The sequence below is a fragment of the Triticum dicoccoides genome, chromosome 2B, assembly GCF_002162155.2.
Source record: "Triticum dicoccoides isolate Atlit2015 ecotype Zavitan chromosome 2B, WEW_v2.0, whole genome shotgun sequence".
Lineage (NCBI taxonomy): Eukaryota > Viridiplantae > Streptophyta > Magnoliopsida > Poales > Poaceae > Triticum > Triticum dicoccoides.
The window spans coordinates 808,761,286-808,787,810 of record NC_041383.1 but is presented as its reverse complement, the minus strand read 5'-3'; the positions used below and the strand labels follow the sequence as shown (position 1 = coordinate 808,787,810).

Below are 26,525 nucleotides of genomic sequence, written 5' to 3'. Positions count from 1 at the left end.
CACTCGGATGATGTTACAAGAACAAGGACTACAATCATGCTAGGCCACCCATGCAATTCAGAAGAGAAAAGTTGTTTACATAGTTACTACTACAAATATGTGTCTCGCTAGGAGACTACAAACAACTCATGGAAGAAGAATACACATCTTTTTGGAAAAGGAAGAAGACTAATTTATATCTACTAATGGTGTTCAGTAGATTGGATCTCGTTTCTGTCTATTTATCCGTGCTCTATGTTGCCACCAAAACGCCTCAATTTGTAAAAGAATGGTGTCTAAAGTCAAAGAAAAAGCTTGCAATGGAAGGGGGCCGATTTCAGTGGGCACCACTAGCGGCATAAGTGGGTGGCCAAGCCGGATTCCTCTCCGACCACCTCTCACTCGAATAGAATTTCGCCTATCTCCGTGGATCGCTCATGTCCGTGTTTTTCCTATTTTTCCTGAAGTTTTCTATAAAATGGAAAAGATATGTTGGGCTTTAACCGCAAATAGTGAACCAGTCAATAAAATCATAAACATATAGAAAAAGATTTTATATTAGTCTTAAAAAACTTATGTTTTCACCGTATTAGGGTCAAACCTATGACAGTTTGATCTCACGTGAGTTGGGATACAACCCTACTATTCACCCAACTAATAGTTCCCCCCTTTTCAAAAAAAACCCAACTAATAGTTGGTTAGTTCTCAAAAAAGTCCAATAATTTTGTCAGGAGTTTTGTACAATCTAGATAGAAAATTCATGCAACATGTGTCTTCAGTTCTCCGATCTATGCTGTTCGGTTCAAAAGTTATACCACTTCTGTTTTTTCCAGCCACCAAACAAATTAGATAGTGAGTACAGACATACATTATCACCGATTATATCTCGCGCGGTTTAGGGAATGTACAATGGTGTTATCTTAGTTTTACAGATGATACATGCTAAAGAGGAGGGGAGAAAAACCGTAAGAAAAAAAAGCTTGTCTTCTCTTAATTAGGAGATGATCATCTTATTGCGGTAGATATTTAGGCATATCTAATTATCGCAGATAGAACTAAGAGATAACCATTGTACACATACTTATATTGCCATTTAAACTATGAAGTATGATTAAGATAAGACTGTCTTACCAATTATTTATATGCTTTTAGGGCGTGTACAATGGTGCTATCTTAGTAGTGCCATGTGGATATATGTTGAGGTGAATGAGGAAGAAATTAGAAGGAAAGAAAGAAAAACTTTTCTTCTCTTAATTAAGAGAGGATTCTTAGCAACAAAATTCTCTCATGGCATATTTAGGAATACGGTTTTGCTAATGCACATCCAGATGTGCTAAGTGTTTCACTACTAACTCCTATGTCATTGATTTTACACGAAGATTTGTGTGAGTATTTTTAATTGTTTGATTGTTTGTTTTTGCCGGTATGATTGAGTCACTTAGATCTGCAATAATTAGAGCCCTAGATAGACCCCTAGGAATAACTAGTTAATAGAGATAAAACTAAGAAATAAATTGTTGTACATCATATTTTACTATCATCTTTAGATGATGTGACATGTTTAAGACAAAAACACATTATCAACCACCGTACATGCCCTTATGAAAATCAGTTTCATCCACTCCTATTCTTTGAGAAGCATTAATCATTGACACTCTCAATGCTATCGACTGTGACTCACATAATGATAACCACTTTAAAGTACAATGTCTTCATTCATACATATATCAACCAAAATTTGAAATGTGACAGGAAAACAAATTATTTTCCTGGCAAGTGCAAAATGTAAATAAGGTGTGCCTACAACCTACCGTGGTACACGCAGAGATGAGACAAACTCGTGTTCTTGGCTGAACTGACGTGAGCCATGCTGACCGACTACCAGGTCGACCCCGCCATGCCCGTCGTCTCCCACAGGTCCTACCTCTTCTTCTTGCCTCACCCTCGGTGCAACGCGGCATCCTGTGAGGAGCTGCAGCCTCATCTCCACATCTTTCATGGTTGGCCTCTCCTCTCGGGTCAGTCTGAGGCACTCCTCTGCCAACCGAGCCATGCACAGAACCCCTTCATCTCTTCCACCCCCCAGGATCTGCGCGTCCACCGTTTCCTCAAGGAGCCTCTCCCTCATGGCGCACAAGAAATAGTTTGACAAGTTCTGCTTCTCGCCATGCTCGTTCTGGATGATGGGCTTCCTCCTCGTCAACAACTCAACAAGTATCACTCCAAAACTATAAACATCGCTCTTGTCATTCAGTTGGCCTGTGTAGTAATACTCCGGATCAAGGTACCCAAACGTACCCTGAACGGCGGTGACCAGGTGCGTTTGATCGATGGGGATCAGCCTCGATGCGCCAAAATCCGAGACCTTTGCGGTGTAGCTGTCGTTCAGGAGCACGTTCATGGACTTGACATCTCTATGGAGGACCGACACGGAAGCCGAAGAGTGCAGGTACATGAGCGCGCCCGCGATCTCAGTGGCGATCCTCAGGCGCTCCTCCCAGGACAATGGCATCAATAAGTTGCTATTGTTTTGCTCGGAAGGGCGGTGCAGAAGGTCGTAGAGCGTGCCATTGGAGATGAACTCATATACAAGCAGAGGGACCTCGGATTCGAGGCAACATCCATGGAGCTTCACTACATTTCGGTGGTTGATCTGCGACAAGATGGACACCTCGTTGATGAACTCTTCGATCTCGCTGATCACCGAGAGCGTTGATTTCTTGATGGCCACCACGCGCTGGTCGATCAAGATGCCCTTGTAGACTGTGCCATGGCCACCTCGTCCGACCACACGGGCCTGATCAAAATTGTTGGTTGCCTTCTCCAGATCCTCCAGGGAGAATATCTTTGTGCCATCGTTGGCACTTTTGTCTGAAGAGATAAGCTGTTCTAGCAGAATGCCTTTGTTCTTCCGAAAATACATTTTTCTCAAGCGCTTCTGAATGGCCCGATTCCATCTTCGTATAAGAATAGCAACAAATACGGCAAGAAATAGAATGCCTCCACCACTGCTTAGTCCAATGGTGATACCTGCAGCCAGTTAAGTTGAGTTAAAGGTATTTAAACCCCGGAGCTAGGAATCAGGAATAATGCAACCGAACAATTGTTTATTTCAAGACATTGATCACACCATTGACAGGATTTCAAGCGGTATAGGTCGCTTACCTAATACTAGATGATGCCCTGCGGTATTGCTGTGGGAATCCTGTTAAAAATGAAGTGCTGAGTAAACTAAAGCAAAGTAAGAGTATTTTGTACGACTAAGTTAAGCAAAAAAAACATGCATACATGAGTTAATGAGGTGGCATGTTTTGCAGGAATAAATTAATGCAAAAAGTAACTTATGACTAGCTACATGCATGAGTTGATGATTTGACATTGTTACCTGAAGGAGGAAAATTAGATAGTGGGTTGCAACTAAGAATAGAAGATTACCGTGCTTGTGCTTGTGCATGTGTAGCTCCCGAATTTATTGTGGCAAATACCATTGCAGGTGTATTTATCTGGCTGTAGGCACTCGTTTATATCTGTAATTCGCACACGACATCAGTGGTGATCCAGAGCCGCTATGCTAACCAGCTTAGGCTCTGACGTGACAGAACTCTAGAATTTGTATATCCCCCCAAAAATGTAAACGAATATCAAGAGTAAGTTAAAATAGCTCAAGAGAGACTATACCTGCGCATCCATCTTTAATATAAGGATTCCCTTCAAAACCAGAAGAGCACTTGCAGCGGTAACCTAGAAGTTGGAGTGTTCCATCATTGGTGACATCGACGCAGTCGCTATGGGAGCTGAAGCATCTGTAGGTGGTCTCATTTAGCTTTCCATGCTCGCATGGCATTTTAACAATGGCCCACTTCACCATGCCCCGTTTCCCAGATAAGGCGTAGAGCGTGTCCGGATTAGAAAAGAGATCACTTGGCTCTGATTTCTCGTCAACGAGTAAAATACCTTCGTCAATGGATATCTCAGTGACGACCAAACTACCATTCAGTTCAAGCACCGGAAGACCGGTCCCCGACAAGGTCCGAAGACATTTGAGATAGAATTGTTCAGTTGCAAAGCAGCCTAGCTTTATTCCAAAGGGGAACGGGATGCTCATGTTCCCACACGACATGTCACAATCATTCTTCGGCTGGATGGAGTCATAAACGACTGTTCAAAGGAGGGAAGATCATGCCAAACGTTTGAGCAGATGAACAATAGATATCAATGACTTTCGAAATACAATTGGTTTATTTTGGCTCACTGGATCGAGTGATCAATTTATTAAAAAAATAAAAAGTATCTGCACGTTTCAAATTTTGAGGGTGAACGCCCTTAGCTAGTTTAATTTAGAGCTGACCTGCCGGAGGAGCGGGAGGCGGTGGAGGTGGTTGGTATTCCGGGCACCCGCCATGGACGTAGGGATTGCCGTCGTCACCCCACTTGCAAGCGCAAAAGTATCCACCGATTGACGAGTCCTCACACTCGCTGTGATTAGCAACGCATGCATAGCTGGCCCTGTCCTCCATGGCGCGCTTACAATTAGGCTGGTAGGGAATAGCCCATTCCAGGGTAGCATATTCGTACCCCTCGAGATATTCCGGCAACAAAGATCTCAGGGCGTCAATTGGCCAGAATATTTGGTCCTTACCACCTCCGCTGATGAACGCGTACACCTCCTTGGAGCGTGCAGAACCGCTGGTGCGTGAGATGTTGAGGGTGAACGCCCTTAGGTTCACCTGTATGTCGATGAAACAGCATCCGATGCCATCGCACACCCCCTTGGGCAGCTTCTCCATGATTCGAGCTTCCGCACAGAGGACGTAGCAGTTCCCAACCTCAAAGGTCGAGTTGCCGATGAACAGCGAGGCCTTGACGCCGCAGCCAACAACGAACAACATGTTTGACGAGCCAGACATGGCAAAGTGCCGGGCCGGAGCTTCCCAGTGAACAGAGTAGTTGCGGACACCGGGAATCATCTTCACGGTGTAGGAGATCCTGGCGTACAGGTAGTTGTAGGAGTACAAGATATTGGCGTACAGGTTGTTGGAACCAAAGATGTCAAAGCTCTCGATGGGTAGGTTGCCCAGCATGGGGTAACTGGTGTTGTCCGCACAAGTGAGGCTGAAACCAGGTAAGGAGCATGACGGACCTAATCCAAACGGATAAGGTATCTCACCAACCATACCACAGGTGTCGGAGCAGTTTCTTCTGGCCGTGGCCACCGCGGCAGTTGTTGCCGACGGCAACACGAGCACTGCAAGCACCAGTGATGCCATGGCCGTGCTCATCTTGTATATCTACAGTATTTCTCTGTCTGTGTTGGATACTACTGTGCAGGCCGGTGCTTCAACTTCTTAAGCATGGTAGTAAACGATAAAAATCTGCCGGTCAGTAAAACTCACGCATCCCCCGCTTCTCTCGCGCACCACATGTCCGAGGGCTTCGCGAACCGCTCACCTCCACATCAGCCTTATCTCATCACATCCCTTCTCAGTCACTCCCCTCCCCGGCGACCTCGTCCTCTTATCTCTCTCGCGCGTTTTCTTCTCCTCACCTTCACCTGCTCACCACCGCCAGCCCCGCCTGTTAGATATCCAGTACTCTACTCACATCATCAGGTTTTTTTTTTGAGAATCACCCGGGGGGAGCTCCCCCACCTGAATATATTACTCAAAAGGCTGCAGAAGCAGCGAGTACAGAATCACATAGACACCGTGCAACGTGCAGAGAGGTAGGAACACCACAAGAAGACGTCCTCCTTGTCACATGCCTCCATGAGACGGTGTGACCAAAGATCCAAATCAGAGATAAGGGCTTTGAGGGTTATTACAGAACATTGATTAACACTTTTGAACAACATATCATTACGTGCTGCCCATATCTTCCATAGTAGTGCCATGAGGACGAATGCCCATGCTTTTTTGGGTAGGTGGTGAGGCAGTGGAGTGTCACAAAGCTCAGCGATGTCGTCGGTCTGCGGCAGAATCCTGATTTGTTGCCATATCATGTTGGCAAGTGGACATGTGCCGAAGAGGTTCATGGAGTCTTCGGGTAACCTATCACACTGCGGGCATACATCGGAGCAGATTATATGCTTGTGGGCAAGGTTAACCCTAGTGTTGAGGTGGTCCTTGAAGAGAAGCCAAGCAAAGATTTTTAGCTTGTGAGGAGCCTTAGTGCCCGAGATGAGGGGTGCAATGAGATCATTGTCTGGCCTAGCCATGAGGGCGCTATACGCGTGCTTGGCGGAGAAGGCATGGCCTCGGTGTAGGAACCTTTGATCTTCCTCCGCCGAAGGCATGAAATCCTGCAAAATAGCCAAAAGCGACACAAGCTCTTGTTCTGCCGTAAGAGAGAGACGATTACGGAGGTTAGCTTCAATACTGAAACGCAAAATATTAGCCACTTTAACCAGCTCTAGGTTGGAGTGTGAGAAGAGGTGGGGAAAGGTGGTAGCTAGAGGTTTTGGGGTTAACCAGGTGTCAAGCCAGAAGTACGTATGAGATCCACTATTGGTTAGCACAAAAGAGATTGTCTGTAGGGTGGGGATTTGCTGAGCAATTGTGCAACGGAGAGAGGAGGTAGTAGGAGACGAGGAGACTAGAGCGTTGGGGTGTTGAAGGTCCATCCATTCTAGCCAAGGTGTCTGTGCGGAGGAGAGGGCTTTGGCGGCAAATTTCATTAGTAGACAATTATTTTGGACATGCAGGTTTTGAAGCCCTAAACCACCAAAAAAAATTGGCAAGCATACATTTTTCCATGCAATAAGGCATTGAGCTCCTAAGCAAGCATCGTCCTTTGCCCAGAAAAAAGCCCTTCTGAGCGAGTCAATAATTTTGAGGGTTTTCTTTGCAATGTGAAACACTGACATGAAGTAAGTAAGGAGGGAGTCTAGAACCGCGGAGATGAGAATGAGACGATCACCTTTGTCCAACAGTTTAGCACGCCAGTCCGTCTGTAGTTTGCGAGCACGTTCTATCAACGGAGTGAATGCATTGGTTGGAGGTTTAGTTGGGGCAAGGGGGGGGGGGCGAGGTACGTTTGAGGGAAGGGTGCGCGGGAGCAACCCATGACCAGGCAATGGCAGAGACCATGGTATCATCTGTGTGGAGAGTGGCTAGAGAGGTTTTGGAGAAGTTGATGGTTAGGCCCGTTGCCTGCACGAAATTGTTTAGGGTTACTTTGAGGGTTGCGACAGCGACCGGAGAGGCGGCGGCAATGATGAGCGTATCATCAGCGTATTGGAAGACGGTGGGAGGGAGGTGGGAGAAGATGGGATGGTGGAGAGCAGGCTCTGAGTTCTGGAAGATTGGCTATTGGAGCAAGTCAGCGACAATGAGGAAGAGATAGGGGAGGCCGAGTTGCCTTGCCGCAAGCCATTCTTGCATTGAATCCAGTTGCCTGGAACACCATTGAGTAGAATGGCAGCTTTACCCGTGTGGAGAATGTTTTGGATCCAGTTACAGAAGGTTTGAGAGAAACCGCGAAAGGTCAGGATCCTGTCCAGGGCAGGCCAAGCCACGGAGTCGAAGGCTTTGCGGAAGTCGAGCTTAAAAACCATGGTTGGTCGTTTACGAGTGTGTCAAGAGGTAATGAGGTCAGCTGCATACACGTAGTTCTCGGCGATATTCTTGCCAGAGATGAACCCAGTCTGGTTACCATGAACTAACGTAGGTATGAGCGGCTTGAGACGTGAGGTGAGGACTTTAGCTACCACTTTGATTGGGCAGTTCTGTAGAGAGATTGGTCTAAAGGTGTCAGGTGAGGTTGGCGTGTCCTTCTTATGAAGGAGGACGATGTGAGCACGGTTTAAGCGTTTTGTATCTGCCACACCTTGGTGAAATTGGGAGAAGAAGGGAAGAATTGCTTGTTTGACTAGGGGCCAGTAAGTTCTATAGAATGATGGCCCGAAAAAGTCTGGCCCAGGGCTGGCTTGGGGGTTCATTTGAAAGAAAGTGAGCTTGATTTTCTCTTCAGAGAATTGCTCATCCAGGACATGGAGGCCAAGCACAGGCTGTGGATAGATAGCATTCAGATCAAAAGCCCAGGACATATGGGCTGGGGTGCCAATGAGGGAGACGAAGAAATCCCTTAGAATCTCTGCTTTGTGTTAGTGAAAGGTGAAATCAGAGCCGTTGCGTGTGAGCGTAAAGATTTTATTTTTGTTCTTAACCGTTGGGAGGCGGACATGTGAAAGAATTTTGTATTTTCCCCGCCATGGATGGCGCGAGACACTTTGGCACGCCATCTCCAGTAGGTCATTTTTTCTTGGATTGTGCATTTGAGGATAGAGACGATACTCTTGCAAGTGAGGAGTCTGGTTGGGAAAGAACCCTAGATTCTTCAGCATGATCTAAAGCAGCGATTGCAGACTTGTAACGAGATTCGCGAAGAGGGGTAGGAATACGTGAGTGAGCCCATTTTTTGAGCCCGGACCGAGATTTTTTGAGAGTAGAGGCAAGGGAGGCGGCCGAGTTGGCAGGCGATGTGGCCCGGGAAGGGCCCAGATCCTTCTGACAATATCTTCACATGGCCGTAAATTGGCCCAGCCTGGCTCAAATTTGAAAAAGTTGGACCGAGGAATTTTTGTAGTGACGTGGATGAGCAGGGGGACGTGATCGGACGTAAAATGTGTGAGCGAGGATAGGGATGTGTTAGGGAAGGCGTCGGCCCAGGCTAGGTTAAAGAAAGTGCGATCGATCCGTTCTAAGGTAGGTGTTTCGGCCCAGGCTAGGTTAAAGAAAGTGCGATCGATCCGTTCTAAGGTAGGTGTTTCTCTATTGTTCGACCAAGTGAATTGGCGATCAAGGAGCGGTAGCTTGACGAGGGCTAGGTCGTCTAAGGTTTGATTAAAAGCTTTGGCCTCAGGCTACCGGAAGACATTATTGTTTTTGTCAGAGGGGAAGCAAAGTAGGTTGAAGTCTCCAGCGATCAGCCAGGGAGAGTCATCTGGTTGTGAGATAGCTAGGAGTTCATCTAGAAAAGATTGCTTGAGCGCACGTGAAGAGGGAGCGTAGATATTGGTGATGGCAATGTTGCGAGCACATGCCGTTGATTGCAATATCATGGTGGAGGATAAGGTGAGGTGGGTAGACGAGATAACTTGGAGGGATGTTGTATTAACGGCGGAAATAGTGCCGCCAGTGGTGCCCACGGCGGGAAGCGAGAACACTTGGTCGAGATGATGTGGCAAGAACGATCTTAATTTGGGGTCGGAGTAAGTATCGAGTTTAGACTCTTGCAGGAGGGAAATGTGGGGTTTGATCGTAATCAGTTCAGAGAGAACGTCGGAACACTTTGTTGGGGAATGTTGAAAATAAAAAATTTCTACGCTTCAGCAAGATCAACCTATGGAGTCATGTAGCAACAAGAGAGAGGAGTGCATCTACATACGCTTGTAGATCACGAGCGGAAGCGTTCAAGAGAACGGGGTTGAGGGAGTCGTACTCGTCGTGATCCAAATCACCGAAGATCCTAGTGCCGAACGGACGGCACCTCCGCGTTCAACACACGTACGGTTGGGGAAGACGTCTCCTCCTTCTTGATCCAGCAAGGGGGAAGGAGAGGTTGATGGAGATCCAGCAGCACGACGGCGTGGTGGTGGAAGTGGTGGCGATCTCGGCAGGGCTTCGCCAAGCTCCGCGAGAGGGAGAGGTGGTACGGGGGGAGAGGGAGGTGCCAGGGACTAGGGTGCGGCTGCCCTCCCTCCCCCCTATTTATATAGGGGCCCTGGGGGCGCCGGCCCCCTAGAGATCTAATCTCAAGGGGGGCGGCCAAGGGGGGGACATGCCCCCCAAGTCAAGTGGGACGCCCCCCATCCCTAGGGTTTCCAACCCTAGGTGCAGGGGGAGGCCCAAGGGGGGGCACCAGCACACCAGGGGCTAGTTCTCTTCCCACTTCAGCCCATGTGGCCCTCCGGGATAGGTGGCCCCACCCGGTGGACCCCCGGGACCCTTCCGGTGGTCCCGGTACAATATCGGTGACCCCCAAGACTTTCCCGGTGGCTGAAACTGGACTTCCTATATACAAATCTTCACCTCCGGACCATTCCGAAACTCCTCGTGACGTCCGGGATCTCATCCGGGACTCCGAACAACTTCCGGGTTACCGCATACTAATATCTCTACAACCCTAGCGTCACTGAACCTTAAGTGTGTAGACCCTACGGGTTCGGGAATCATGCAGACATGACCGAGACAGCTCTCCGGCCAATAACCAATAGCGGGATCTGGATACCCATGTTGGATCCCACATGTTCCACGATGATCTCATCGAATGAACCACGATGTCGAGGATTCACGTAATCCCGTATACAATTCCCTTTGTCAATCGGTACGTTACTTGCCCGAGATTCGATCGTCGGTATCACAATACCTCGTTCAATCTCGTTACCGAGAAGTCACTTTACTCATACTGTAATGCATGATCCCGTGACCAAACACTTGGTCACATTGAGCTCATTATGATGATGCATTACTGACTGGGCCCAGAGATACCTCTCCGTCATACGGAGTGACAAATCCCAGTCTCGATCCGTGTCAACTCAACAGATACTTTCGGGGATACCTGTAGTATACCTTTATAGTCACCCAGTTACGTTGTGACGTTTGGTACACCCAAAGCACTCCTACGGCATCCGGGAGTTACAGAATCTCATGGTCTAAGGAAATGATACTTGACATTGGAAAAGCTCTAGCAAACGAACTACACGATCTTGTGCTATGCTTAGGATTGGGTCTTGTCCATCACATCATTCTCCTAATGATGTGATCCCGTTATCAATGACATCCAATGTCCATAGTTAGGAAACCATGACTATCTGTTGATCAACGAGCTAGTCAACTAGAGGCTCACTAGGGACATGTTATGGTCTATGTATTCACACATGTATTATGATTTCCGGATAACACAATTATAGCATGAATAATTGACAATTATCATGAAAAAGGAAATGTAATAATAATCATTTTATTATTGCCTCTAGGGCATATTTCCAACAGTCTCCCACTTGCACTAGAGTCGATAATCTAGTTACATTGTGATGAATCGAACACCCATAGAGTTCTGGTGTTGATCATGTTTTGCTCGCGGAAGAGGTTTAGTCAACGGATGTGCGACATTCAGATCCGTATGCACTTTGCAAATATCTATGTCTCCATCTTGAACATTTTTACGAATGGAGTTGAAGCGACGCTTGATGTGCCTAGTCTTCTTGTGAAACCTGGGCTCCTTGGCAAGGGCAATAGCTCCAGTGTTGTCACAGAAGAGAGTGATCGGCCCCGACGCTTTGGGTATGACTCCTAGGTCGGTAACGAACTCCTTCATCCAGATTGCTTCATGCGCTGCCTCCGAGGCTGCCATGTACTCCGCTTCACATGTAGATCCCGCCACGACGCTTTGCTTGCAACTGCACCAGCTTACTGCCCTCCATTCAAAATATACACGTATCCGGTTTGTGACTTAGAGTCATCCAGATCTGTGTCGAAGCTAGCATCAACGTAACCCTTTACGACGAGCTCTTCGTCACCTCCATAAACGAGAAACATATCCTTAGTCCTTTTCAGGTACTTCAGGATATTCTTGACCGCTATCCAGTGTTCCATGCCGGGATTACTTTGGTACATTCCTACCAAACTTACGTCAAGGTTTACATCAGGTCTGGTACACAGCATGGCATACATAATAGAACCTATAGCCGAGGCATAGGGGATGACACTCATCTTTTCTCTATCTTCTGCCGTGGTCGGGCATTGAGCCGAGCTCAATTTCACACCTTGCAACACAGGCAAGAACCCCTTCTTGGACTGGTCCATATTGAACTTCTTCAATATCTTATCAAGGTATGTGCTTTGTGAAAGACCTATGAGGCGTCTCGATCTATCCCTATAGATCTTGATGCCTAATATGTAAGCAGCTTCTCCAAGGTCCTTCATTGAAAAACACTTATTCAAGCAGGCCTTAATGCTGTCCAAAAGTTCTATATCATTTCCCATCAAAAGTATGTCATCTACATATAATATGAGAAATGCTACAGAGCTCCCACTCACTTTCTTGTAAACGCAGGCTTCTCCATAAGTCTGCATAAACCCAAATGCTTTGATCATCTCATCAAAGCGAATGTTCCAACTCCGAGATGCTTGCACCAGCCCATAAATGGATCACTGGAGTTTGCATACCTTGTTAGCATTCTCAGGATCGACAAAACCTTCCGGCTGCATCATATACAGTTCTTCCTTAAGATAGCCGTTAAGGAATGCCGTTTTGACGTCCATTTCCCATATCTCATAATCATAGTATGCGGCAATTGCTAACATGATTCGGATGGACTTCAGCTTCGCTACGGGAGAGAAAGTCTCATCGTAGTCAACCCCTTGAACTTGTCGATAACCCTTAGCGACAAGTCGAGCTTTATAGATGGTAACATTACCATCCGCGTCCGTGTTCTTCTTAAAGATCCATTTGTTTTCTATCGCTCGCCGATCATCGGGCAAGTCTGTCAAAGTCCACACTTTGTTTTCATACATGGATCTATCTCGGATTGCATGGCTTCAAGCCATTTGTTGGAATCTGGGCCCGCCATTGCTTCATAGTTCAAAGGTTCACCGTTGTCTAACAACATGATTTCCAGGACAGGGTTGCCATACCACTCTAGTGTGGAACGTGTCCTCATGGACCTGCGAAGTTCAGTAGTAACTTGATCCGAAGTACCTTGATCATCATCATTAATTTCCTCTCTAGTCGGTGCAGGCACCACAGGAACATCTTCCTGAGCTGTGCTACTTACCGGTTCAAGAGGTAGTACTTCATCAAGTTCCACTTTCCTCCCACTTACTTCTTTCGAGAGAAACTCTTTCTCCAGAAAGGACCCGTTCTTGGCAACAAAGATCTTGCCTTCGGATCTGAGGTAGAAGGTATACCCAATGGTTTCCTTAGGGTATCCTATGAAGACGCATTTTTCCGACTTGGGTTCGAGCTTTTCAGGTTGAAGTTTCTTGACATAAGCATCGCATCCCCAAACTTTTAGAAACGACAACTTAGGTTTCTTCCCAAACCATAATTCATACGGTGTCGTCCCAACGGATTTAGACGATGCCCTATTTAAAGTGAATGTACCTGTCTCTAGAGCGTATCCCCAAAATGATACCGGTAAATCGGTGAGTGACATCATAGATCGCACCACGCTGAGGTGTTCCAGGCGGCGTGAGTTGTGGAACGATTCCACATTTCCTTAAGTGCGTACCAAATTTGTGACTTAAATATTCTCCTCCACAATCTGATCGTAAGAATTTTATTTTTCGGTCACTTTGATTCTCTACCTCATTCTGAAATTCCTTGAACTTTTCAAAGGTCTCAGACTTGTGTTTCATCAAGTAGGCATGCCCATATCTACTTAAGTCATCAGTGAGAGTGAGAACATAACGATAGCGACCGCGAGTCTCAATGCTCATTGGACCGCACATATCAGTATGTATAATTTCCAATAAGTTGGTTGCTCGCTCCATTGTTCCGGAGAACGGAGTCTTGGTCATTTTACCCATGAGGCATGGTTCGCACGTGTCAAATGATTCGAAATCAAGAGACTCCAAAAGTTCATCTGTATGGAGCTTCTTCATGCGTTTGACACTAATGTGACCAAGGCGGCAGTGCCACAGATATGTGGGACTATCATTATCAATCTTACATATTTTGGTATTCACACTACGAATATGTGTAACATCACGTTCGAGATTCATTAAGAATAAACCATTGACCAGCGAGGCATGACCATAAAACATATCTCTCATATAAATAGAACAACCATTATTCTCGGATTTAAATGAGTAGCCATCTCGTATTAAATGAGATCCAGATACAATGTTCATGCTCAAAGCTGGCACTAAATAGCAATTATTGAGGTTTAAAACTAATCCCGTAGGTAAATGTAGAGGTAGCGTGCCGATGACGATCACATCGACCTTGGAACCATTCCCGACGCGCATCGCCACCTCGTCCTTGGCCAGTCTCTGTTGGGGAACGTAGCAGAAATTCAAAATTTTCCTACGTGTCACCAAGATCTATCTATGGAGAAACTAGCAACGAGGGGAAGGAGAGTGCATCTACATACCCTTGTAGATTGCTAAGCGGAAGCATTCAAGAGAACGGGGTTGAAGGAGTCGTACTCGCCGTGATCCAAATCACCGGAGATCCCAGTGCCGAACGGACGGCACCTCCGCGTTCAACACACGTATAGCCCGGTGACGTCTCCCATGCCTTGATCCAGCAAGGAGAGAGGGAGAGGTTGAGGAAGACTCCATCCAGCAGCAGCACGACGTCGTGGTGGTGGTGGAGGAGCATGGCAATCCTGCAGGGCTTCGCCAAGCACCGCGGGAGAGGAGGAGGACTTGAGAGAGGGGGAGGGCTGCGCCAGAACTTTGGTAAAGCTCCCATGCACCTCCCCACTATATATAGGGGTGGAGGGGGCTGGTTCCTTGCCCTCCAAGTCCATTGGGGCGTTGGAAAAGGTGGGAGGAAAGAAATCCCATCATTTCCTTCCCCACCGATTGTTATCCCCCCTCTTTAGGGATCTTGATCTTATCCCTTCGGGATATGATCTTATTCCTTCTAAGGGGGAATCTTGGTGCGCCTTGACCAGGGGTGTGGGGCCTTGCCCCCACTACCCACGTTCATGTGGGTCCCCCCATGCAGGTGGGCCCCACTCTGGAACCTTCTAGACCCTTCCCGGTACAATACCGAAAATTCCTAACATTTTCCGGTGGCCAAAATAGGACTTCCCATATATAAATCTTTACCTCCGGACCATTACGGAACTCCTCGTGACGTCTGGGATCTCATCCGGGACTCCGAACAACATTCAGAAACCACATACAAACTTCCTTTATAACCCTAGCGTCATCGAACCTTAAGTGTGTACACCCTACGGGTTCGGGAACCATGCAGACATGACCGAGACATTCTACAGTCAATAACCAACAGCGGGATCTGGATACCCATGTTGGCTCCCACATGTTCCATGATGATCTCATCGGATGAACCACGATGTCAAGGACTCAATCGATCCCGTATACAATTCCTTTTGTCTAGCGGTATTGTACTTGCCCGAGATTCGATCGTCGGTATGCCGATACCTTGTTCAATCTCGTTACCGGCAAGTCTCTTTACTCGTTCCATAACACATCATCCCGTGATCATCACCTTGGTCACATTGTGCACATTATGATGATGTCCTACCGAGTGGGCCCAGAGATACCTCTCCGTTACACGGAGTGACAAATCCCAGTCTCGATTCGTGCCAACCCAATAGACACTTTCGGAGATACCTGTAGTGCACCTTTATAGCCACCCAGTTACGTTGTGACGTTTGGTACACCCAAAGCATTCCTACGGTATCCGGGAGTTGCACAATCTCATGGTCTAAGGAAAAGATACTTGACATTAGAAAAGCTTTAGCATACGAACTACACGATCTTTGTGCTAGGCTTAGGATTGGATCTTGTCCATCACATCATTCTCCAAATGATGTGATCCCGTTATCAATGACATCCAATGTCCATGGTCAGGAAACCGTAACCATCTGTTAATCAACGAGTTAGTCAACTAGAGGCTTACTAGAGACATGGTGTTGTCTATGTATCCACACATGTATCTGAGTTTCCTATCAATACAATTATAGCATGGATAATAAACGATTATCATGAACAAGGAAATATAATAATAACCAATTTATTATTGCCTCTAGGGCATATTTCCAACAGTCTCCCACTTGCACTAGAGTCAATAATCTAGTTCACATCGCTATGTGATCAACACTCATAGGTCACATCTCCATGTGACCAACATCCAAGAGTTTACTAGTTTCACTAAACTAGTTCACATCATCATGTGATTAAGACTCAATCAGTTCTGGGGTTTGATCATGTTTTGCTTGTGAGAGAGGTTTTAGTCAACGGGTCTGCAACATTCAGATCCGTATGTACTTCGCAAATCTCTATGTCATATTGTAAATGCTGCTTCCACGCTCCACTTGGAGCTATTCCAAATGGTTGCTCCACTATACGTATCTGGTATGCTACTCAGAGTCACTCGGATAGGTGTTAAAGCTTGCATCGACCTAACCCTTTACACCGAACTCTTTATCACCTCTATAATCGAGAAACATGTCCTTATTACTCCAAGGACAATTTTGACCGCTGTCCAATGATCCATTCCTGGATCACTCTTGTACCCCCTTGACTGACTCATGGCAAGGGACACTTTGGGTGCGGTACACAGCATGACATACTGTATAGAGCCTATGGCTAAGGCATAGGGGATGACATTCGTCCTTTCTCTTTCTTCTGACGTGGTCGAGCTTTAAGTCTTAACTTCATACCTCTCATCTCAGGCAAGAACTCCTTCTTTGACTGATCCATCTTGAACACCTTCAAGATCACGTCAAGGTATGTGCTCATTTGAAAGTACCATTTAGCATTTTTTATCTATCCTCATAGATCTTGATGCTCAATGTTCAAGTAGCTTAATCCAGGTTTTCTATTGAAAAACACCTTTCAAATAACGCTATATGCTTTCCAGAAATTCTACATCATTTCTGATCAACAATACGTCAACAACATATACTCATCAGAAATTCTATAGTGCTCCCACTCACTTCTTTGGAAATACAAGTTTCTCATGAACTTTGTATAAACCCAAAATCTTTGATCATCTCATCAAAGCGCACATTCCAACTCCGAGATGCTTACTCCAGTCCTTAGAAGGATCGCTGGAGACAACATACCTTTTAGCATCCTTAGGATCGACAAAACTTTTCTGATTGTATCACATACAACCTTTCCTTACAAAAACTGGTAAGGAAACTTGTCTTGACATCCATCTGCCAGATTTCATAAATGCAGCTAATGCTAACATGATTCCGACGGACTTAAGCATCGCTACGGCTGAGAAAATCTCATCATAGTCAACTCCTTGAACTTGTGAAAAACTCTTCACCACAAGTCCAGCTTCATAGATGGTGACATTACCGTCCACGTCCGTCTTCTTCTTAAAGATCCATTTATCTCAATGGCTTGCTGATCATCGGGCAAGTCCACCAAAGTCCATGCTTTGTTCTGATACATGGATCCTATCTCGGATTTCATGGCTTCTAACCATTTGTCGGAATTTGGGCCCACCATCGCTTCTCCATAGCTCGTAGGTTCATTGTTGTCTAGCAACATGACCTTCAAGACAGGATTACTGTACCACTCTAAAGTAGTATGCATCCTTGTCACCCTACGAGGTACGGTAGTGACTTGATCCAAAAACTTCATGATCACTATCATAAGCTTCTACTTCAATTGGTGTAGGCGCCATAGGAACAACTTCATGTGCCCTGCTACATAGTTGAAGTGACGGTTCAATAACCTAATCAAGTCTCCACCATCCTCCCACTCAATTTTCGAGACAAACCTTTCCTCGAGAAAGGACCCGATTCAAGAAACAATCCCTATTGCTTTCGGATCTGAATTAGGAGGTATACCCAACTGTTTTGGGTGTCCTATGAAGATGCATTTTATCCGCTTTGGGTTCGAGCTTATCAACCTGAAACTTTTTCACATAAGCCTTGCAGCCCCAAACTTTTAAGAAACGACAACTTAGGTTTCTCCAAACCATAGTTCAAACAGTGTCGTCTCAACAGAATTATGTGGTGCCCTATTTTAAAGTGAATGCGGTTGTCTCTAATGCCTAACCCATGAATGATAGTGGTAATTCGATAAGAGACATCATGGTACGCACCATATCCAATAGGGTGCAACTATGAAGTTCGGACACACCATCACACTATGGTGTTCCAGGCGGTATTAATTGTGAAACAATTTCCACAATGTCTTAATTGCGTGCCAAAGCTCGTAACTCAGATACTCATCTCTATGATCATATCATAGACATTTTATCCTCTTGTCACGATGATCTTCAACTTCACTCTGAAATTACTTGAACCATTCAATAATTCAGACTTGTGTTTCATCAAGTAAATATACTTAGTATCTACTCAAATCATCTGTGAAGTAAGAACATAATGATATCCACTGCGTGCCTTAGCACTTATTGGACTGCACACATCAAAATGTATTACTTCCAACAAGTTGCTATCTTGTTCCATCTTACTAAAAACGAGGCTTTTCAGTCATCTTGCCCATGTGGTATGATTTGCATATCTCAAGTGATTCAAAATCAAGTGAGTCCAAACAATCCATCTGCATGGAGTTTCTTCATGCGCATACACCAATAGACATGGTTTGCATGTCTCAAACTTTTCAAAAATGAGTGAGTCCAAAGATCCATCAACATGGAGCTTCTTCATGCGTTTTACACCAATATGACTTACATGGCAGTGCCACAAGTAAGTGGTACTATCATTACTATCTTATATCTTTTGGCATGAAAATGTGTATCACTACGGTCGAGATTCAATAAACCATTCCTATTAGGTGCAATACCATTCAAGGTATTATTCAAATAAACAGAGTAACCATTATTCTCCTTAAATGAATAACCGTATTGCGATACACATAATCCAATCATGTCTATGCTCAACGCAAACACCAAATGACAATTATTCAGGTTTAATATTAATCTTGATGGTAGAGGGAGCGTGCGATGTTTGATCACATCAAAATTGGAAACACTTACAACACATATCGTCAGCTCTCCTTTAGGTAGTCTCCGTTTATTCCGTAGCTTTTATTTCGAGTTACTAGCACTTAGCAACCGAACCGGTATCTAATACCCTGGTGCTACTAGGAGTACTAGTATAGTACACATTAACATAATGTATATCCAATATACTTCCATCGACCTTGCCTGCCTTCTTATCTACCAAGTATCTAGGGTGGTTCTGATTTAGTGTCCGTTCCTCTCATTACAGAAGCACTTAGTCTCGGGTTTGGGTTCAACCTTGGGTTTCTCCACTAGAGCAGCAGCTGATTTGCCGTTTCATGAAGTATCCCTTCTTGCCCTTGCCCTTTTTGAAACTAGTAGTTTCACCAACCATCAACAATTGATGCTCCTTCTTGATTTCTACTTTCGCGGTGTCAAACATCGCGAATATTTCAAGGTCATCAAATCTATCCCTGATATGTTATAGTTCATCACGAAGCTCTAGCAGCTTGGTGGCAATGACTTTGGAAAAACATCACTATCTCATCTGGAAGATTAACTCCCACTCGATTCAAGTGATTGTTGTACCCAGACAATCTGAGTACAAGCTCAATGATTGAGCTTTTCTCCCTTAGTTTGTAGGCCAAGAAGCTCGTCGGAGGTCTTATACCTCTTAACGTGGGCACGAGCCTGAAATCCCAATTTCAGCCCTCGAAACATCTCATATGTTCCGCGACGTTTCGAAATTGTCTTTGGTGCCTCAACTCTAACCGTTTAACTGAACTATCACGTAGTTATCAAAACGTGTATGTTAGATATTTGCAACACCCACAGACGACGTTCGAGGTTCAGCACACTGAGCGGTGCATTAAGGACATAAGCCTTCTACGAAGCAACTAGGACAATCCTCAGTTTATGACCTAGTCCGCATAATTGCTACTATCAACTTTCAACTGAATTTTTCTCTAGGAACATATCTGAACAGTAGAACTAAAGCGCGAGCTTACGACATAATTTGCGAAGATCTTTTGACTATGTTCAGGATAATTAAGTTCATCTTATGAACTCCCACTCAGATAGACATCCCTCTAGTCATCTAAGTGATTACATGATCCGAGTCAACTAGGCCGTGTCCGATCATCACGTGAGATGGACTAATCAACGTCGGTGAACATCTTCATGTGATCGTATCTTCTGTAGGACTCATGCTCGACCTTTCGGTCTCTTGTGTTTCGAGGCCATGTCTGTACATGCTAGGCTCGTCAAGTTAACCTAAGTGTTTCGCGTGTGTAAATCTGGCTTACAGCCGTTGTATGTGAACGTAAGAATCTATCACACCCGATCATCACGTGGTGCTTCGAAACGACGAACTTTTGCAACGGTGCATAGTTAGGGGGAACACTTTCTTGAAATTTTAATAAGGGATCATCTTATTTACTACCGTCGTCCTAAGAAAATAAGATGCATAAACATGATAAACATCACATGCAATCAAATAGTGACAGAATTGGCCAATATCATTTTGCTCCTTTTGATCTCCATCTTCGGGGCTCCATGATCATCGTCGTCACCGGCATGACACCATAATCTCCATCATCATGATCTCCATCATCGTGTCTCCATGAAGTTGTCTCGCCAACTTATTACTTCTACTACTATGGCTACCGGTTAGCAATAAAGTAAAGTAATTACATGGCGTTGTTCAATGACACGCATGTCATACAATAAATAAAGACAACTCCTATGGCTCCTGCCGGTTGTCATACTCATCGACATGCAAGTCGTGATTCCTATTACAAGAACATGATCAATCTCATACATCACATATCATTCATCACATTCTTCATGGCCATATCACATCACATGGCATACCCTGCAAAAACAAGTTAGACGTCCTCTAATTGTTGTTTGCATGTTTTACGTGGCTGCTATGGGTTTCTAGCAAGAACGTTTCTTACCTACGCAAAACCACAACGTGATATGCCAATTGCTATTTACCCTTCATAAGGACCCTTTTCATCGAATCCGTTCCGACTAAAGTGGGAGAGACTGGCACCCGCTAGCCACCTTATGCACCAAGTGCATGTCAGTCGGTGGAACCTGTCTCACGTAAGTGTACGTGTAAGGTCGGTCCGGGCCGCTTCATCCCACAATACCGTCGAAACAAGATTGGACTAGTAACGGTAAGCATATTGAACAAAATCAACGCCCACAACAACTTGTGTTCTACTCGTGCATAGAAACTACGCATAGACCTAGCTCATGATGCCACTGTTGGGGAACGTAGCAGAAATTCAAAATTTTCCTACGTGTCACCAAGATCTATTTATGGAGAAACTAGCAACGAGAGGAAGGAGAGTGCATCTACATACCCTTGTAGATTGCTAAGCGGAAGCGTTCAAGAGAACGGGGTTGAAGGAGTCGTACTCGTCGTGATCCAAATCACCAGAGATCCCAGTGCCGAACGGACGGCACCTCCGCGTTCAACACACGTACAGCCCGGTGACGTCTCCCATGCCTTGATCCAGCAAGGAGAGAGGGAGAGGTTGAGGAAGACTCCATCCAGCAGCAGCACGACGACGTGGTGGTGGTGGAGGAGCATGGCAATCCTGCAGGGCTTCGCCAAGCACCGCGGGGAGGAGGAGGACTTGGGAGAGGGGGAGGGCTGCGCCAGAACTTTGGTAAAGCTCCCATGCACCTCCCCACTATATATAGGGGTGGAGGGGGCTGGTTCCTTGCCCTCCAAGTCCATTGGGGCGTTGGCAAAGGTGGGAGGAAAGAAATCCCATCATTTCCTTCCCCACCGATTGTTATCCCCCCTTTTTAGGGATCTTGATCTTATCCCTTCGGGATATGATCTTATTCCTTCTAAGGGGGAATCTTGGTGCGCCTTGACCAGGGGTGTGGGGCCTTGCCCCCACTACCCATGTTCATGTGGGTCTCCCCATGCAGGTGGGCCCCACTCCGGAACCTTCTAGAACCTTCCCGGTACAATACCGAAAATTCCCTAACATTTTCCGGTGGCCAAAATAGGACTTCCCATATATAAATCTTTACCTCCGGACCATTACGGAACTCCTCGTGACGTTCGGGATCTCATCCGGGACTCCGAACAACATTCGGAAACCACATACAAACTTCCTTTATAACCCTAGCGTCATCGAACCTTAAGTGTGTAGACCCTACGGGTTCAGGAACCATGCAGACATGACCGAGACGTTCTACGGTCAATAACCAACAGCGGGATCTGGATACCCATGTTGGCTCCCACATGTTCCACGATGATCTCATCGGATGAACCACGATGTCAAGGACTCAATCGATCCCGTATACAATTCCCTTTGTCTAGCGGTATTGTACTTGCCCGAGATTCGATCGTCGGTATGCCGATACCTTGTTCAATCTCGTTACCGGCAAGTCTCTTTACTCGTTCCATAACACATCATCCTGGGATCAGCCCCTTGGTCACATTGTGCACATTATGATGATGTCCTACCGAGTGGGCCCAGAGATACCTCTCCGTTACACGGAGTGACAAATCCCAGTCTTGATTCGTGCCAACCCAACAGACACTTTCGGAGATACCTGTATTGCACCTTTATAGCCACCCAGTTACGTTGTGACGTTTGGTACACCCAAAGCATTCCTACGGTATCCGGGAGTTGCACAATCTCATGGCACTACAAGAAAACTGTTATTTCATGACGGATTTTTAATGACATTCCTAGGAACCGTCATGATCGATGAAGTATTTCTCTTGTCCGTCATGAAATCCGTCACGTATTAGTTAGATGAGAACAAGCCGAACGACCGTCACAGATACCGTCATGGATCGACCAGCTGTACACCAGGCAGACCGTCGTGGATGCCTCATGCTGATGTGTCATGCGTGTCAGACCCACACATGTGCGGCTTTGTTTTTTTAGTTGTTCGAACCGTCATGGGCGGCCTTCTGTTGGGTTTTTTAAACGGAATGAATGATGATCTTGCGCCGTCCGGACGTTCTGTTTTAGGATAAAACATGGTCTGCTACTAGTGTGTCGTCCCAACGTTGGGCCACTGTAAGTCTTTTTTTACCCAAACAAAACTGTATTGGTTTATATATTAGTAAAATCTGAGAAGTGGCTCGTGGGGATCTTACTAGGGACCTCACTCTTATATATATCTACTAGTCCTCCACCGCAGAGTCCTTGAAAAAAAAGAAGTCCTCCACCGCCGAGGAATGTCTACGTTTTTTTTTTAGTTTTTTATAGTACTTTTCACACGTAGGCAACAATATGTTTTTTCTTTTGCGAAAAGACAACAGTAGTTATGTACTGTATGACTTAACGTCAATGTATAGCAAACATTCGTGAAATTTCCTATATTTATTTTGCCCATCTTATGAATCAATAACATTGTTCCATGCCGATTTATAAGAATTGTCTACCATAGTTTGGTATTGTTATCATTTTTACTAATATTTTGACAATTCTATGGGGGTATACCACATGTTTTAATTAAAAAAGAACAGCACATGAATGGAACTCGAACCGGAGAAATGAATTTTAAGTGGTTAGCACCTTCGAACTTGACAACTTGTATTTTAAAAAATGATTATTTAAATATGCTAGACTTATACTAAATGTTTTCAGTGTGTACAAACATGAAAGTCTTCCTTGAGTTATATGAAACATCCTCACTCATGTATCCATTTGTGAACAACATGTATTCCAACTTTCATCAAATCTTTCTCGCCATTATAAAGGAAAAAGTGCTCTTCTATTCAAAGTAATGTGCAAATGAGTAACATGTGAACATTTCTTTAATATAATCTACTAGTATATATTGAATTTCTTTTTTGTTTACTAATAGTGGTTTGTATGTATAATGTTTATAACACCCGAATATTTGAGCATTATTTTTCTTACTTACATATGTTTTTCAAAATATCTTAAAAAACTAACGTGTGGAAAATGGGCAACAGAAACTACAACCCAACGAGCGTCTTGAGTACAGTACATTAAGGCTTTTATCTATATTATACATCAAAATAGTGTCTGACTATAATTCAAAATCTGGATCATGGACCTTGTAATGTCTAAATCATAAATCATGACTCCAAAAATGCCTATTGACATGTACCATGCAATGTAGTACTCCCTCTACCCCAAAATGTAAATTATTTGACGGTGTCATAGTGTCAAAAACAATCTTACATATTGGGACGGAGGGAGTATTAAAGGGCAAAGGAGGCCACGTCAGCATATACCGAAATGTCCAACAGAACACACCGCAGAAAAGACCAAAATAAAAGAGGGTTGCTGCAACATACAATAGGCGGTTTCAATCCCTATTTCATACGGAACAGGTGATCCGGACATGTGATGTACTCCCTCCGTAAAGAAATATTAAAGTGTTTAGACCACTAACAGAGAGAGTAGCTTTCACAGTTTTATATGTTTTATGTAGATTTTTGTTGGGCATTTTCAGATGGTTTTGGGAAGATTCTACAAAAGGTACCTTTATGAGGTATTTTGAAAAAGAAATACAAACTCCATATAAAAATTTGACTTTCTCATAGATTTTCAGGAAACGTTATAAAAACATATTTGTCTTAATATGTAGTTCTTTCATGAAAAAGTTGTACCTTATTGGAGATACATGTAGTTAAAATTGAAATCATTTCCACAAGCTTGTGAAAATTCATGTAAACTATAAAATATATTAGATCCGTGTGAAAATTATTGGAGCTCCTACAAAAATATAGTGCATTACATGTAAAAATGTCTTGTAGCATATGAGACAAGTGCTTCTACATGTTACTTTATAAGGGTGTCGTAATTAGTTATTTGAATAAAAATACAAAAAAATTATTCATTATGAGATGGCCTGTCGGCTGGGCTGAAGCCCAGAAAAGCCCACTAGGGTTCACAAACTAGGAGCTGTGTATCCTGCTGAAAGGAAATCTAGCTTTCTGATTGGTTGAGCCAACGTTCTCGCGGATCGCCAAAACTCACCGTCCGATTCAACCAGATCGAACGGCGCTAACATCTCATCTTATCTCTCTCTCTCTCTCCCTTTTCTTTCGCCCACCCCACCCCGATTCTCCATATCTCCGCCGCCAGCCCCAACTCCACCGATCTCCCCCGATTCTCTAGGCGCTCGCGCAGCGGGGAAGTGCCGCCTCGACGTCCAGGCTATCCCCGACGCGCTGGGCCACCAGCGGTCGTGGGCTGCGCCGGCCTATCGTCGGGGAGCTGCGCCCACCCTGCCGACCCCGCCGTGTTCGCGACCTCCGAGCTCAAAGTCGGCCATTGGGCGCGCGTCGCTGCAGAGGGAGGGTTCGGCCGCGTGGTGCTCACGGCAAAGCACCACGGCTGGTTCTGCCTCTGGCCGTCGGCGCTGACGGACTACTCGGTGGCCGCCTTGCCGTGACGGGGCGGGGCGGGGGACGTCGTCGGCGAGCTCTCGTCCGCCGCGCGCGCAGAGGGGATCGGGCTGGGTCTGTACCTCTCTCCGTGGGACCTCCACGATCCGGGTGTATGGCGACATGTCCCCAAGGATATGCGTTAATCTGCCTTTCGGGAACTGCGCCGACTCGTCGCAGGAGAGCGTGCGATGGTGGATGCTACGATGTGCCAAGCAAGATGTTGACGGTCTGTGGTACTTCACCGTGCATGGTTGAGGTTGTCATGGCAGTTGGTACATCTCTCTCTAGAGCGCCATCAAGGATACAGGAGTCGTGTCGTCCACCATGGGGTGATTCGGTGGGGAGGATATCCGGCTCGTTGTGTGCGGAGGGCTTAGTGACTTTCTAATTATTTTTTCTTATTAGTTGTGTATTTTTTCTGTAATTTTTAGGCTAGTTTCTCTATGTACTATAATATGAGAAGAAGTCCTTTTAAAAATGCATTTTATCTGCTAGAAATGTAAATAGACTGAATTTTTGGGCATTTTGTCTACAATAATTACTTTTCTTTGTTGAGAATCCAATAATTATAGGCTAAAGACGTCCGAACTGGAAAAGTGTACAAAGCTATAATTGGGCCGTTCAAAACTTGGGCAAAACTATAATTGGGCCATTTAGAACTTGGGCCACATCTAAAGGCCAACATCTTAATTGGGCCGATTATCACATGGGCTGGAACTGAAATTCATGGGCCAAAATTCAAGTTGGGCCGATGATTGCATGGGCTGCCACATCAGATCCATGTTGGTGGCCATGTCAGATGATTACGTGGCATGAACGTTAACACTGTTATCCGTCCATCAGTTAAGTGATGCATGACGGTAAAAAATTCGTCACAGAATGCACGGTGGTCTAATTATGACGCGATATACATGACGGATTTCATGTCCGTCATGGCTTCTCTTCGATGATAGTTTTGCACAGGTCCGTGATGGACAAAGACTGTCATGGATTAACAGAATTCTTGTAGTGTGGTCTAAGGAAAAGATATTTGACATTAGAAAAGCTTTAGCATATGAACTACACGATCTTTGTGCTAGGCTTAGGATTGGATCTTGTCCATCACATCATTCTCCAAATGATGTGATCCCGCTATCAACGACATCCAATGTCCATGGTCAGGAAACCGTAACCATCTGTTGATCAACGAGCTAGTCAACTAGAGGCTTACTAGAGACATGGTGTTGTCTATGTATCCACACATGTATCTGAGTTTCCTATCAATACAATTATAGCATGGATAATAAATGATTATCATGAACAAGGAAATATAATAATAACTAATTTATTATTGCCTCTAGGGCATATTTCCAACAGTCTCCGCTTATTCCGCAGCTCCTGTTTTGAGTTATAAATATGAGCAACCGCACCGGTATCAAATACCCAGGAGCTACTATGAGTACTGGTAAGGTACACATCAATTACATGTATATCACATATACCTTTAGTGTTGCCGGCCTTCTTGTCC

General features: G+C 45.1%; 1 protein-coding gene across 2 annotated transcripts; it reads right to left on the bottom strand.

Annotated features, from left to right (window-relative positions):
* Window positions 1–1,539: 1,539 nt before the first annotated feature.
* On the bottom strand, window positions 1,540–5,334 carry LOC119366487 (wall-associated receptor kinase-like 8). 2 transcript variants are annotated; one of them, XM_037632231.1, is made up of 6 exons: window positions 4,619–5,334; window positions 4,328–4,485; window positions 3,658–4,117; window positions 3,415–3,506; window positions 3,145–3,184; window positions 1,540–3,009 (listed from the first exon to the last, which is right to left on the bottom strand). In XM_037632231.1, the coding sequence occupies exons 1-6, from the start codon at window positions 5,256–5,258 to the stop codon at window positions 1,787–1,789; spliced, it is 2,613 nt and encodes an 870-aa protein (XP_037488128.1). In that variant the 5' UTR covers window positions 5,259–5,334; the 3' UTR covers window positions 1,540–1,786. The 2 variants fall into 2 exon arrangements, with proteins under 2 accessions (XP_037488128.1, XP_037488127.1); XM_037632230.1 differs by having other exon boundaries at window positions 3,658–4,137; window positions 4,328–5,334.
* Window positions 5,335–26,525: the final 21,191 nt, after the last annotated feature.

Coding starts and splice junctions, on each gene's coding strand:
- LOC119366487 (XM_037632230.1), bottom strand. CDS start 5,258: ATGAGCACGGCCATGGCATCACTGGTGCTTGCAGTGCTCGTGTTGCCG. Junction 4,138..4,327: donor GCCTCCCGCTCCTCCGGCAG/GTCAGCTCTAAA, acceptor TCCTTTGAACAG/TCGTTTATGACTCCATCCAG. Junction 3,185..3,414: donor CATGCACAAGCACAAGCACG/GTAATCTTCTAT, acceptor CATTTTTAACAG/GATTCCCACAGCAATACCGC.